This window comes from Jaculus jaculus, chromosome 11 (genome assembly GCF_020740685.1).
Source record: "Jaculus jaculus isolate mJacJac1 chromosome 11, mJacJac1.mat.Y.cur, whole genome shotgun sequence".
Classification (NCBI taxonomy): Eukaryota; Metazoa; Chordata; class Mammalia; order Rodentia; family Dipodidae; genus Jaculus; species Jaculus jaculus.
Genome location: NC_059112.1, coordinates 24,828,762 through 24,843,363, shown reverse-complemented (window position 1 = coordinate 24,843,363; position 14,602 = coordinate 24,828,762). Strand labels below are relative to the sequence as shown.

General features: G+C 45.5%; 1 protein-coding gene across 1 annotated transcript; it reads right to left on the bottom strand.

Annotated features, from left to right (window-relative positions):
• Positions 1–11,881: 11,881 nt before the first annotated feature.
• Rhoh (ras homolog family member H) lies at positions 11,882–12,997 on the bottom strand. The gene has a single exon (XM_004658664.2). The coding sequence runs from the start codon at positions 12,810–12,812 to the stop codon at positions 12,237–12,239; it is 576 nt and encodes a 191-aa protein (XP_004658721.1). The 5' UTR covers positions 12,813–12,997; the 3' UTR covers positions 11,882–12,236.
• Positions 12,998–14,602: the final 1,605 nt, after the last annotated feature.

Genomic DNA, 14,602 nt, shown 5'->3' with positions numbered 1-14,602 from the left:
TGTATGATAGTTTGAATACTGTTGCAGTCAGGTTCACATTGCTGGTAGAGATCACCCGACCAAGAGCAGCTTGTGGGCAAAACAGGTTTATTCTGGTTTATAGACTTGAGGGGAAGTTCCATGATGGCAGGGGAAAATGTGGCATGAGCTGAGGGTGGACATCACCTCCTGGCCAACCTCAGGTGGACAACAGCAACAGGAGAGTGTGCCAAACACTGGCAAGGGGAAACGGGCTAAGCCCACCCCTAAAAATACACAGCCTCCAGTAGGAGTTAATTCCCAAATCTCTATCAGCTAGGAACCTAGCATTCAGAATGCTTAAGTTTACGGGGGAATACCTGAATCAAACCACCACATTCTGCCGTGGTCCCCATAAACAGATAACCATACATGATATAAAATACAATGCATTCAGTCCAACTTTCAAAGTCCTCATAGTTTTTATCAATCCCAGTGATGTTCAAATATCCCCATAGCCCAAGATCTTTTTTTTTAAAATTACTTATTTATTTATTTGAGAGCGACAGACACAGAGAGAAAGACAGATAGAGGGAGAGAGAGAGAATGGGCGCGCCAGGGCTTCCAGCCTCTGCAAACGAACTCCAGATGCGTGTGCCCCCTTGTGCATCTGGCTAACGTGGGTCCTGGGGAACCAAGCCTTGAACCGGGGTCCTTAGGCTTCACAGGCAAGCACTTAACCGCTAAGCCATCTCTCCAGCCTGTCCAAGATCTTTTAACTGAGCCATAATACCAAACCCTCCCCCTCAAAAAAAAAAAAAAAAACAAAAAAACAACCCATAATGGCACAGAAAAACATTCACCCTGCAAAAGATGGCATTGGACATAGCAAAGAAATATTCAACCAATACAAGATTTAAAACAACCAGGGCAAACATGAAACTCTGTAACTCCAAGAACACAACTCTTGTCAATGATAAATCTCCAAGTCTGATTATTCTTTTTGTTTTCAAGGTAGGATCTTACTGTAGCCCAGGCTGACCTGGAATTCACTATGGAGTCTCAGGGTGGCCTCGAACTCACAGTGATCCTCCTACCTCTGCCTCACAATGCTGGGATTAAAGGCTTTTGCCATCATGCCCAGCCAAGTCTGATTATTCTAACCAGCAACAAGTATCTGGAGTTCCAATTCCGCCCCTCCAGCTAAGCTACTAATAGTCCTGGAAAACTTCATCCAGGCTGGCAGCAATCCTTAGCAGCCATCTCATGGTCCTGGCATCTCCATTGGGTCTCCACTGCAATACATGGTTCATCTTCATGGCTCTGTCAGGTCTCCATGCAGGCATCTAGCAAACCTGCTTCACACTGCCCATGGCCAACTCCAAAACACAAGACTGTGTTGCAAATTCAATGACACTCTCTTTCCTGCATTTCTTATACTCCATAATACCAGGTAATGTGCCAATTTATTAATCCAGTGGGGGACTAAAGCATACTTTGAAGAACAGACTCCTTGAGCACTCAGGCCCCTTCAAAAGAGTCTACATTTGTCCTGTTGCCCCAGTGTAAGACAGCTGGCCCAATCTCAAAGGTTGTAATCTCTCATACAATTGCAGCTGAGCAGGCAGAAGTTTCAGCCCAAAGACTTTTTGTTTGTTTGTTTGTTTGTTTTGAGAGGTAGGGTCTCACTCTAGGTCAGGCTGACCTCGATGGAATTCACTATGTAGTGTCAAGGTGGCCTCAAACTCATGGTGATCTTCCTCCCTCTGCCTCCCGAGTGCTGGGCTTAAAGGCATGCGCCACACCATGCCCAGCTTTAGCCCAAAGATTTTATTTCTATGCCATATCCCTCTGCTCACATCAGTCCATTTATATGCAAAGCAACCCTGCACAAGTTCACAGGACAGGGCCATAACAGCAAGCCTCTCACACAAACTGCTTCTAGCCCAGTCCTGACAAAGCTCTTCCTCACCTTCATAAACCAAACCTCACGGTCTTTAGTTCTTACTGCATTCAGGTCTTTCAACTCTGACCAGAATAGTCCATCAAGCTGTACTTACAGCACTGCAAGGCATCACTTAGGCCAAGGTTTCAAATCCTTCCAGATTCCTCTTGAAAATCAGCTCCAAAAGGCCCAAGCCACACAGTCAGGTGTCTAATAGCAATCTCACTCCTCTGATACCAACATTACTGTTGCAGTCAGGTTCACATTGCTGGCAGAAATCACCTGACCAAGAGTGGCTTGTGGGAAAAAGGGTTTATTTTGGTTTACAGACTCGAGGGGAAGTTCCATGATGGCAGGGGAAAACAATGGCATGAGCAGAGGGTGGACATCACCCCCTGGCCAACATAAGGTGGACAACAGCAACAGGAGAGTGTGCCAAACACTGGCAAGAGGAAACTGGCTATAACACCCATAAACCTGCCCCCAACAATACACTGCTTCCAGGAGGTGTTAATTCCCAAATCTCCATCAGCTGAGAACCTAGCATTCAGAACACCTAAGGTTTTGGGGAACACCTAAATCAAACCACCACAAATACATATCCCCCAATAAATTTAGGAGTTTTATTTAAACATGTAACTTGGTGTCATTGTGGGCAGATCTAGCCCTAAGTGTGTTTGGGGGCAAATCCAAACTTCCATTCTAAAGGTATGCAGGGTGCTTGAGCTCTGCCTGGGGTTCCTGGAGTGTGCTTGCTTATGGTTTTGGTGGTATTTCTCTCTGTGTGGACCTGTGAAAGGGGACCAGCTTCTTCCACCATTATGGAACTTCCCCTGGATCTGTGAGCTTCAATAAATCCTATTCCTCCCGTCATATTGTGCCTGCTTTGGAGGTTCATCCCAGCAACGTGAAGCTAACTATGACAACATATATGAAAATTATCAACAAGATGGGCTGGAGAGACTTCCAGCCAAGATGGCAACTGCCTAGCTGCGCTGCAGATACCGGGAAAGAAAGATAGATGCAGATCCTAAGGAGAGAGCTGCCCCAACATACCTCAAAAGGGGCCTGACTGAAACTATGGACAATTGGCGAAACAAGCAAGGGTGATGTTTTCCTGATGAACCGGATACCAGCACAAAGGGGAAGGAGATCAATGCAGAGAAAAATCAACTCCTACCAAATCAGAGAGCCAGAGCCTCAGAGGCCCCCAACACCTCAGCACTGAAGCAGACCAAAAATGAACCCAACATGGCTCAGGGAAATTTTGCGGAAGAGGGGGCGGAAAGAATGTCAGAGCCACATGTTGGGTCATGATATGCAGAGACATTTATCGTACCAATAACTGTGGGCTAACTCCACAATGCACAACCCATTTACATCAACAAGGAGGGTCCAATGGGAGGGAGTAGATCATGGATGAGCCTAAACAATGGTACCAAAATGACTGTATTTGCTGAAAAGAAAACTAATAAATTAAATTAATAATAATAAAAAAAAGATGGGCTGGAGAAATGGCTTAGTGGTTAAGACGCTTGCCTGCAAAGCCTAAGGACCCAGGTTCAATTCCCCAGTACGCACATAAGCCAAATGCACAGGTGGCACATGCGTCTGGAGTTCCTTTGCAATGGCTGGGGGTCCTGGTGTATCCATTCTCTCTATCTGCCTCTTTCTTTCTTTATCAAACAAACAAACAAACAAACAAATAAACAAACTATATATATATATATATATATATATTTTTTTTTTTTTCTTGTTTGTTTTTCGAGGTAGGGTCTCACTCTGGCCCAGGCTGACCTGGAATTAACTATGTGGTCTCAGGGTGGCCTTGAACTCATGGCAATCCTCCTACCTCTGCCTCCCGAGTGGTGGGATTAAAGGCGTGTGCCACCACGCCCAGCTAACAAACTATTTTAAAAAGAAAATTACTAGTAAGAAAAAGATGTTTAAACCTCAAAATCATCATCGTCGTCTTTTAAATATACTGGTAGGGGGTGGGGCCTGCAGCTATATGAAATCGGATGTGGCCAAGCCATTCAGCCAGTTGCTCAGGGAGGAAGTGGGGCAGTGTGGTTTTGCGTAGAATTCTCGAGTCACCCAGACCTGCTTAAGGCTCCTGGCTCCGTCACTCAGCTGCTGTATGGCTTGGTCTTGCCACATTAACATGTTGAGCTCCGGTTGGCTCCTGTAACATATATAACTCACATAACATGAGCCACTTCCATGCCATGTGGTGTGATTAATGGCATGTAAGTGCTCATCACAGCACCGAGGGCAGCCAAAGCACTCAACAAGCTTTCACCATTGGAACTCCTGCAGTTTTCTCGTGATTGCACGGCAGCCTGATGCCCAATGTGGTGGTGTTAAGAGGCGGAGCCTTTGAAAGTAAGCTGGAGCCTTTGTGAATGGGATTGATGCTCCTATAAGAGGATGCTGTAGGTCCTGCTGGAACTGAGCTGAGAACCTCCTCCATGTAGACCAGCTGACAGAAAGCTGGAAGAAGCCATTCTGCATGCAGTTCAATGGGAGAGAGAGAAATCACCAGTGAAGATACTCAACAGTGGACACTGCAAGCCTTATATTTGGCCAGCCAGGCCAAATGAGCCAACGGGTGCAATAGTGGCATGTCTGTCATGGTGGAAACCAAATGCCCTCTAATTGGACTGGAGGCCTGCTCCAAGGGAGGGAATACATCCCTGATACTGAAAACTTAAAACGGGGGTAGTCATGAGCCCTAGGGGTGTAACGTCTGCTGATGTCTGGATAAATGTATATATTATGCTTATCAAACTGCCCAGTAAGCACTTCTCTTAATGTTTATACCCATATATTAATGCTACTCTCACTTTGGGCAGAGAATCTTCTCTTTTCAGATTGCAGTGACCTTGGGACAACTCAGAAGGAATAATGGTGCTGGAAAGAAGTGACCAGAGTGCTCAGTACTGTAATATCTCTATCACACCTTCCAAGGCTCAGGGTCTATTGCGGAAGAGGTGGCAGAAAGAATGTAAGAGCCAAAGGAAGGGTAGGACTTCTTACGACGTGCTCCCTCCAGACACAAAATGGTCTGGATATCCATGACCTCATAGTGCCTGACACTACCTACACAAGACCAGCATAGGAGGAGGAAAAGATGATGACATCAAATAAAAGAGAGACTGATTGAGATGGGGAGGGAATATGATGGAGAATGGAGTTTCAAAGAGGAAAGTTGGGGGAGGGAGGGTATTACATGGGATATTTTTTTTTCTCAATTTTTATTAACATTTTCCATGACTATAAAAAGTATCCCATGGTAATACCCTCCCTCCCCTTTCCCCTTTGAAATTCCATTCTCCATCTTATCTCCTCCCCCTCTCAATCAGTCTCTCTTTTATTTTGATGTCATCATCTTTTCCTCCTCTTGTGTTGGTCTTGTGTAGGTAGTGTCAGGCACTGTGAGGTCATGGATATCCAGGCCATTTTATGTTTGGGGGGAGCACGTCGTAAGGAGTCCTACCCTTCCTTTGGCTCTTACATTCTTTCTGCCACCTCTTCCGCATTAGACCCTGAGCCTTGGAAGGTGTGATCGAGATGTTACTCAGTACTCCAGTCACTTCTTTCCAGCACTATGATACCTTCTGAGTCATCCCAAAGTCAGCGCCATCTGAAAAGATAAGATTCTCTGCCCAAAGTGAGAGTAGCAGTAATATAAGGGCATAAATATTAAGAGAAGTGCTTACTGGGCAGTTTGATAAGCATAGTATATACATTTTTCCAGACATCAGCAGATGTTACACCCCTAGGGCTCATGACTACCCCTGTTTTAAGTTTTCAGTATCAGAGATGTGTTTCCTCCCATGGAGCGGGCCTCCAATCCGATTAGAGGGCAGTTGGTTTCCACCATGACAGACGTGCCACTGTTGCACCCGTTGGCTCATTTGGCCTGACTGGCCAATTATAAGGCTTGCGTGTCCACTGTTGCCCATGGGCTATTTTTTATAATCATGGAAGTTGTTAAAAATTTGAAAAAAAAAAAAAAAAGGAACACAAAGAAGACCTTGTAGGGAACCAAACTTTCCCTTCTCTATGTGAGGGCACAGCTTCATGCGTGGTTTCCAGCATACGACTGAACGTGCTAGTGCTTCGTTACAGAATGGCTTATGAGAGCCCACGTCTCCCAGAACACAGAGTGGTAATGGATAACTGCCAACCGGGCCCCAACCATAGCCTCATGTGTTTGTGATTAAGCCTCAAACTTATTCCCCAGCCAATGGCAATCGGGGATGTGGAGCATTGCTGGAGGAGGTGTGCCACGGGGGTTGGCCTTTGGGTGTTATACATCCCAGTCTCTCCAACCCCTTGCCAGAGCCAGCTGACTGTTGCTGCTACCTCCAAGCTGATGTGCCAAGATGCGATGCCCAGCCTCTGTTCTCTACGCCATGGTGAAAATTCCTCTCAAGTCTGTAGGCTGAGATAAACTCTTCCCTCCCATAAGCTGTTTCTGCTCAGGCGTTTTGTTCCAGCAACAAGAAAGTCACTGCTACAGTGGTGTAGCCATTGGTGATGTGCCTGTTCCCCGGTAAATCACCTCTCACTCACGGTCATGCAAGCAGCCCTTGTGGAACTCAGTGGGCCAAAGACAAACAAGTGATAAAAATAATGCATGAAAACAGGATGGGAATCTAGTGAGAAGGGTTTAGTGGGAGATGAGGGGAAATGGGGAGGGTAATTGGGAAGAGTGAGAGCAAATGCATTGTGGGCATGCATGAAAAGTGTCAAACATAAAAATAATCTTTTAAAACGAAGACGGCCGTCTGAAAACCAAGAAGTTCTTCAGCAGACCCTACTTCTGGGTCTGGATCGCAGACTGCCCGCCCCCAGACTGCTGTTGGCTAAGCCATATTATGTTCTGCTATGGCAGTCCCAGATGAATCAAGATGGTAAGTGGGGCTTGGGAGATGGCTCAGTGGTTAAAGGCACTTGTCTGCCAAGTCTGTTGGCCCCTGTTCCATTCCCCAGTATCCAAGTAAAGCCAGATGCACAAAGTGGCACATACATCTGGAGTTCATTTTCAGTGGCTAGAGGTGCGGGTGTGCCCTTCCCCTCTTTCTCTCCATCGTCTGTCTCTCTTCATGTAAATAAGTAAACAGTTTTAGCTTTTTTTTTTTTTTTTCCCCCGAGGTGGGGTCACACTCTAGCTCAGGCTGACCTGGAATTCACTATGTAGTCTCAGGGTGGCCTTGAACTCATGGTGATCCTCTTACTTCTGCCTCCTGAGGGCTGAGATTAAATGTGCCCACCACGCCCGGCAACAAAAATTTTTTAAAAAGCCAGATGTGGCCTGGAGAGATGGCTTAGTGGTTAAGACACTTGCCTGCAAAGCCAAAGGACCTCGGTTCAATTCCCCAGGACCCAAGGAAGCCAGATGCACAAGGTGGTGCATGCATCTGGAATTCATTTCCCTGGCATGCCCAATCTCTCTCTCTTCCTTTGCCTTGTTCTGTCTCTCAAATAAATGAAAACAAAACATTAAAAAAAAAAAGCCAGATGTACTACATACTCCATGCACATTAGCATTCATATGCATTGTCAAGAGGCACTGGTTCACTCATGCACCCATACTTTCTCTGTCTTGCAAATAAACTATATGTAAATATATATATTATATATTATTATATATCTTATATATAATATTGTATATTATATATTAATATATATTATATTATACTATATAGATATGTAAAACATTAAATGACTTGATCATTCTTTCATGCACACAGAGCATATTTCATCCTGGTACTTGGACAATAGATAACCTGCAGAAAGAGTACCTGACATTAAATATAAAACACATATGCTCTCTGTTAGGCAGGCAGACGCAAACGTGCTCCTATAGATCATAAATTATGCATGTTCTACCCCCAGTGACCTATTTTCACTTCTTACCCCTTCAAGGGTGGCACACGTCAGTTCACTTTCTGGTCCGCACTTTTGCAGCTTATCTGTGTCCCTCTCTCTAGTTGCACTTGACACAACTTTATTTAGCTATGGTTGCTTCCCTGTGTTGGCCCTGCTGACCCTGAGTTGACTAGGAAGTGGCCTTCATGGAGATGCAGTCCTGCAGGGGAGACAGACCCTGATTGGCTCAGTGTCTACCAGGTCCACACTGGGAGAAATATCAAAAATGGACTCCTGGCCTTAGGTGTGAGGCTTTCCAGAGAGGACTTGACAGTTGCCCCTTGCCAACAGGCCACAGCCTGACTTGGGCGTCCTTAACCAGATGATGGTAAAGCCATTTGCACCTTGTCTAGCTTTCCTTCCTCCTGTGGAACAATGACACTTCCTCCTCTTCTCCCATTTAGAGCCAGGTACCTGGATCCTTCCCACCCCTCCCTTCAATAAGAAGGAAAGGATATATTTAAGGAATAGCTAAGTAAGTGAGCAGCAATTCATTTCTTTAACAGGTCAAAAATAAACAGCCATGACAAAGATTGGTCTTGGAGCTGTGTTTATGATGAAAGACCTTTTTCTTGGTCATTTTTTAAAGATTTATTTTTATTTGTTTATTTATTAGAGACAGAGAGAGGGAGAGAGAGATAGTGAGTAAGAATGGTCATGCCACGGCCTCTAGCCACTGCAAACGAACTCTGGACACATGCGCCACCATGTGTATCTGGCTTATGTGGGACCTGGAGAATTGAACCTGGGTCCTTAGGCTTCACAGTCACTTGCCTTAACTGCTAAACTATCTCTCCAGCCCAAGGCTTTTTAAAAAATTTATTTATTTTATTTTTGTTTATTTTTACTTATTTGAGAGTGACAGAGAGAGAGAAAGAGACAGATAGAGAGAGAGAGTGGGCGTGCCAGGGCCTCCAGCCACTGCAAACTGAACTCCAGATGTGTGTGCCCCCTCGTGCATCTGGCTAATGTGGGTCCTGGAGAGTCGAGCCTCAAACCGGGGTCCTCAGGCTTCACAGGCAAGCGTTTAACCACTAAGCCATCTCTCCAGCCCCCAAGGCCTTTTTTTAAAATTATTTTTTATTTATTTATGAGAGGGAAGAAAGAGAAAGAGAATGAGCACACCAGGACCTACGGCCACTGCAAATGAACTCCAAATGCATGTGCCACCCTGTGCATCTGGTTCGTATGGGTCCTGGGGAATCAAGCCTCAGTCCTTTGGCTTTTAAGGCAAGCTCCTTAATTGCTAAGCCATCTCTTTAGCCCTGAAAGATCTTTTATAAGCCAGGCATGGTAGTTCATACCTGTAATCCCAGCACTCAAGAGGCTGAGGCAAGAGGGATGCTGCAAGTTTGAGGTCCAACTGGTCTACCATGTAAGACCTTGTTTAAAAGAAAGAAAGGAAAAAGAGAGAGGTTGGGAGCAGGGCCATACCACATGCCATTAAAGCAGCTAGAACACTAGACAACCAAAATCTATCAACTAGACAAGAAAAGATAGCTGACTCTGGCAGGATATGAACCACCCCTCGCACATCAGCCAGGGCCCAGGGGAAACCACAGAGGAACTGGTGAGAGAAGCAAGAGCACTGCTGCCATGGTGAGCCTGACAACCAGCGCCCGGGTGATGGAGACACTGAGGACACTCAAAATGCACCAGAGCAGAAATCCAGAACCTTTGGAGAGCTCAGCATTAAAGTAGATTTGAAACACAAGCACCAAGGTTCATGGAATTTTGCGGAAGAGGGGGTGGAAAGAACGTAAGAGCCACAGGGCGGGAGGGACCATCTGGAGGCACTGCCCCCCTCCCTCCATGACTGACCGCTGCTTTCGCAACTCAAAACCCACAACCCCATGGTGAATACCAGCAATCCCATTAAGGAGGGCTCTCAGTGGAGTGGGGACAGGGAGGAGGGAAATGATGGTACTGACACATGATGTCTCCATACAAAGTTGCTACCTAATTAAAATTGCGTTTTGGAAGATGAGAATCATAGGGACTTGTCATAGAGACATGAGAGATATGGAGGTACGGGCCCCTATCTGTCCCCTGTCTGGTCACCTATTCAGCCCTCCAAACCTCAGGATGCCCAACTCCAAGAACTGAAGACAGGGACTGTCAAGTCATGGGCATAGGTGACACTGAGGCAAGGACAAAATGATTTGGTCATGTCAGCGTAACCTCATCCTAGCCAATCATGCAGATCCTTACCTCCTCTGTGTAAGGGCCACGTTACCCCATGACAATGCCCTTCAGAGATATGGCTCAGATGGCCCCATTTTATTAGATTGGGGATGGGAAATGATATATCTGGGTATAGAAAATGATGTGTATCTTCACAATGTCTCCTACCAGTTATGTAGCCCTCTAAGAGGTAAACAACATCAATGCTTGTAAGCAATGAGATAGAATTGAGTTTGAGGCATATGTGTGTGTATGTGTGTGTTCCTTGTTTATTCAGTATTGCCCCTGATAACTTTTTGTTATCTGAACAGTTGCTACACAGCTTCCCGGTTCTCTGAGCCTGGGATTTGTGACAATTTTCACTCATAAGTATATAAATTCACATACATAAATACCTACATGGGAACCTTCCTAATTATTTTAATTAGATCCTAAAATTAATACATGATATTGATCATGCCAGCCAGTTTACAGCTCAAATGAGAACATAGTTGTCAAATGAGTATCATACAGAACTTTGAACCTGCTCTCTCTCTCTCTCAAGACATGTAACTAGGCAGGAAGCACGTGTCGGAAGAAGTGGGCAAGAGGAAACCGTCCGCTCACTTCCATGCCTTGTGCTGCTACTGTTTCGTTCAGCAATGTGAGCCTCCACCTGGAAGGTTTTCCTTCAAACTTTCTTAGAATGAGAGAGCAACACAGTGTGTAAAAGGAGTTCTTTGAGTGATAGTATCAACTAAGAAATGCTTTTTTTTTTCAGGAGTAGTCATAAGCCCCTAGCGGGGTAACGTCTGCTGCTGTCTGGAAAAATGTATATACTATGCTTATCAAACTGCCCAGAAAGCACTTCTCTTAATGTTCATACCCTTATATTAATGCTACTCTCACTTTGGGTAGAGAATCTTCTCTTTTCAGATGGCAGTGACCTTGGGATGACTCAGAAGGTATTATGGTGCTAGAAAGAAGTGACTGAGTGCTCAGTACTGTAATATCTCTATCACACCTTCCAAGGCTCAGGGTCTAATGCGGAAGAAGTGGCAGAAAGAATGTAAGAGCCAAAGGAAGGGTAGGACTCCTTACAACGTGCTCCCTCCAGACACAAAATGGCCTGGATATCCATGACCTCACAGTGCCTAACACTACCTACACAAGACCATCATAATGGGAGGAAAAGATGATGACATCAAAATAAAAGAGAGACTGATTATTGAGAGGGGGAGGGGATATGATGGAGAATGGAGTTTCAAAGGGGAAAGTGGGGAGAGGGAGGGTGTTACTATGGGATATTTTTTATAATCATGGAAAATGTTAATAAAAATTTGAAAAAAAAAAAAAAGAAATGCTCCTTTTTGGTTTTTGAGGTAGGGTCTCACTCTAGCCCAGGCTGACCTGGAATTCACAATATAATCTCAGGGTGGCCTCAAACTCACGGCAATCCACCTACCTCTGCCTCCCAAGTGCTGGGATTAAAGGTGTGCATCATGACACCCAGCAAGAAATGTTTTTTTTTTTTTAAATAATTACAAAGAAATATTGTAGTGACTATTTAAAAACATTTAGCAGCATTAAAATGTCTTATGTTATGGAACTGTATTTCATATATAATATATAACTCTGAATAACAGATAAGTGGCAAATGAATGGCAAGGATCAATCTATGGTCATTTCAAAATTTGATTACATTAAAAAAAATCCAGCACGCAATAAGTAGTTTCAAGTGAATTAGTAATTCATAAGAAAATAATAACACTTAAAAAAAAGAGAAAATAATAACACTAGAAACATGTGGAACAGCTACACATGGTTTGTTGCCTCATATAGCAGTTTGGTTTTTCACAGTAATCTTTCCAGCTGCCCAAACCAATTATATACACCAGCTACCTTTTTATTTAAATTAAAAAAATGTGTCTTTAAATAAGGAATACTTGGAAAGCTGACTTTATTGTCCAAATTAGGAAGGCCATTTTAGTTTGGATTTGAAGATGGACTATTCCTAGGGCTCCCTAAGGAATCTCTCTGGTTGTGCTGGGCCAAGCCCAGTGAGGTGAGGAAAGGTAAGCCAGTGGCCCGCCTCCTCAGCCCTGTATCCACAAGGTAAGACTGCTTCAGATGTGCCCAGAAAGAACTCCAACCTTTCTGGCTTGTATCCTAGCGCTCTCCCCGTGGTCTCTGGGGTGAGCTCGTGAGCATTGGCCCAGTGTCTTGGGGGTTAAAAGATCTTGCACTCGTTGATGGAGAAGAGCCTCCTCCTATTCCGTCTGCGGGCCTGGTTGACGGCAGTTCGGACCGCGCATTCAAACACCTGCTGCACGCCCCGGTTGCTCAGGGCCGAGCATTCCAGGTAGCCCTTGGCTCGCACGTCCTGGGCCAGTTTCTTCCCTTCGATGGCGTTGATGCAGGAGGCTCTGTGGGGCCCCATTTCCCGCTGGTCAGTCTGCGTGGCCACCACGAGCACCGGGGTGCAGGGCAGGTTGCTCCGGATCTCGCCGATCCACTTGTTCTTCAAGTTCAGGAAGGAGCTGTGGTTGGCCACCGAGTAGCACATCAGGACCACGTCTGCCTGCTGGTAGGACAGGGGCCGGATGCTTCTGAAGGCATCGTTGCCAGCCGTGTCCCAGAGACCCAGGCTGATCTGTACGCCGTCCATGAAGACGTCCACGCCCGTGTTCTCGTACACCGTGGGTTTGTAGGCCTCCGGGAAGGTCTCGGAGGTGAAGCGCACCAGCAGGGAGGTTTTCCCCACAGCGCTGTCCCCTACCAGCACGCACTTGATGGAACTCAGCATATTCCCGGCCTGGAGTCCTGCGCACACGTCCAGGATCCCTAGGGCAAGAGCCCGCAGTGGGCAGCTCCAGCAAGCGCCATCCAACGGGCGGCTTTGTGGTCTCAGGGCCTTTGCTGGCAATCACAGGTGTCACTTCTGTCCATCCGTGAGGCAGGCACGGTTCGCTGGGAACAATCTTTAAGGCCTGATCACCAACTGGAACAGAAACAGATGGGAGAACTGAGTCTTTTCCTAGTTAGGAACGGGGTGCTCATCTCAGGGTAGCGACCCAAGCCTGTCTGTCCAGCCACACCTTTTCTCTTGGCGAAGTGAGCTAGCACCTGTAACTCAACACTCACACCTACAACAACTCCTATCCAAGAAGCAAGGGTGGATTTTTTTTTTTTTTTTTAAGGTAGAGTTTCACTCTAGCCCAGGCTAACCTGGAATTCATTATGTAGTCTCAGGGTGGCCTCGAACTCATGGTGATCCTCCTACCTCTGCCTCCTGAGTGCTGGGATTAAAGGCGTGTGCCACCATGCCCAGCTCAAAGGTGGGTTTTTTGTCTTTAAAAATTAACTCTCGGGGGCTGGAGGGATGGCTTAGCAGTTGAGGCAGTTGCCTGCAAAGCCAAAGGACCCAGGTTCGATTCCCCAGGACCCACATTAGCCAGATACAAAAGGGGTGCACGCTTCTGGAGTTCGTTTGCAGTGGCTGGAGGCCCTGGCATGCCCATTCTTTCTCTCTCTCTCCTTCTTTACTGTCAAATAAATAAATAAATAAAATATTTTAAAAATTAGCTCTTGGGCTGGAGAGATGGCTTAGCAGTTAAGGCACTTGCAAAGCTCAAGGACCTAGATTTGATTCCCCAGTATTCATGTAAACCAGATATACAAGGTAGTGCATGTCTCTGGAGTTCCCCCCCCACCTCTCTCTCTCTCTTTTTCTCTCTCTCTCTCTCTCTCTCTATATATATATATATATATATATAATCTGCTTTTTTGTCTCTCTTAAATAAGCAAATAATTTTTTGTTAAAAAAAAATCAGCTCTTGCCAAGTATGGTGGTACATGCCTTTAATCCCAGCACTTGGGAGACAGAGATAGGAGGATTGCCATGAGTTCAAGGCTACTCTGAGACTACATAGTGAATTCCAGGTCAGCCTGGGCTAGAACAAAACCTACCTCGAAAAAAAAAAAAAAATCAGTTCTTGTGTGCACAAAGTGATGCATGGGTCTGGAGTTCATTTGCAGTGGCAAGAGGCTGTGGCATGTTCATTCATTCATTCTCCCTCCCTCTTTCTGCTTCTGAAAATATATTATAAATAATATAAATATTTTTAAAAGAGGACCATCTTTAAGTTTTTTTAATTTTTATTTATTTATTTGAGAGTGACAGAGAAAGAACCAGAGAGAGAGAGAGAGAGAGAGAGAGAGAGAGAGAATGGGTGCACCAGGGATTCCAGCCACTGCAGACGAATTCCAGATGTGTGCACCCCCTTGTGCATCTGGCTAACGTGGGTCCTGGGGACTTGAGCCTTGAACCGGGGTCCTTAGGCTTCACAGGCAAGCGCTTAACTGCTAAGCCATCTCTCCAGCCCCACAACTTTTTTTTAAACTCAGCTCTTGAATGTAGATGTGGAGTGCACACCTGTAATTCAAGCACTTGGGAGACTGAGATAGGAGTCAATGAGTTCAAGTCCAGCCTAAGCTACACAGTCAGACCCCTCACACACAAGAAAGGAAGGAAGGAAGGAAGAAAAACAGGAAATAGGACGGGAAGGCCAGGCAAGGAAAGGAAAAAGAATGGAG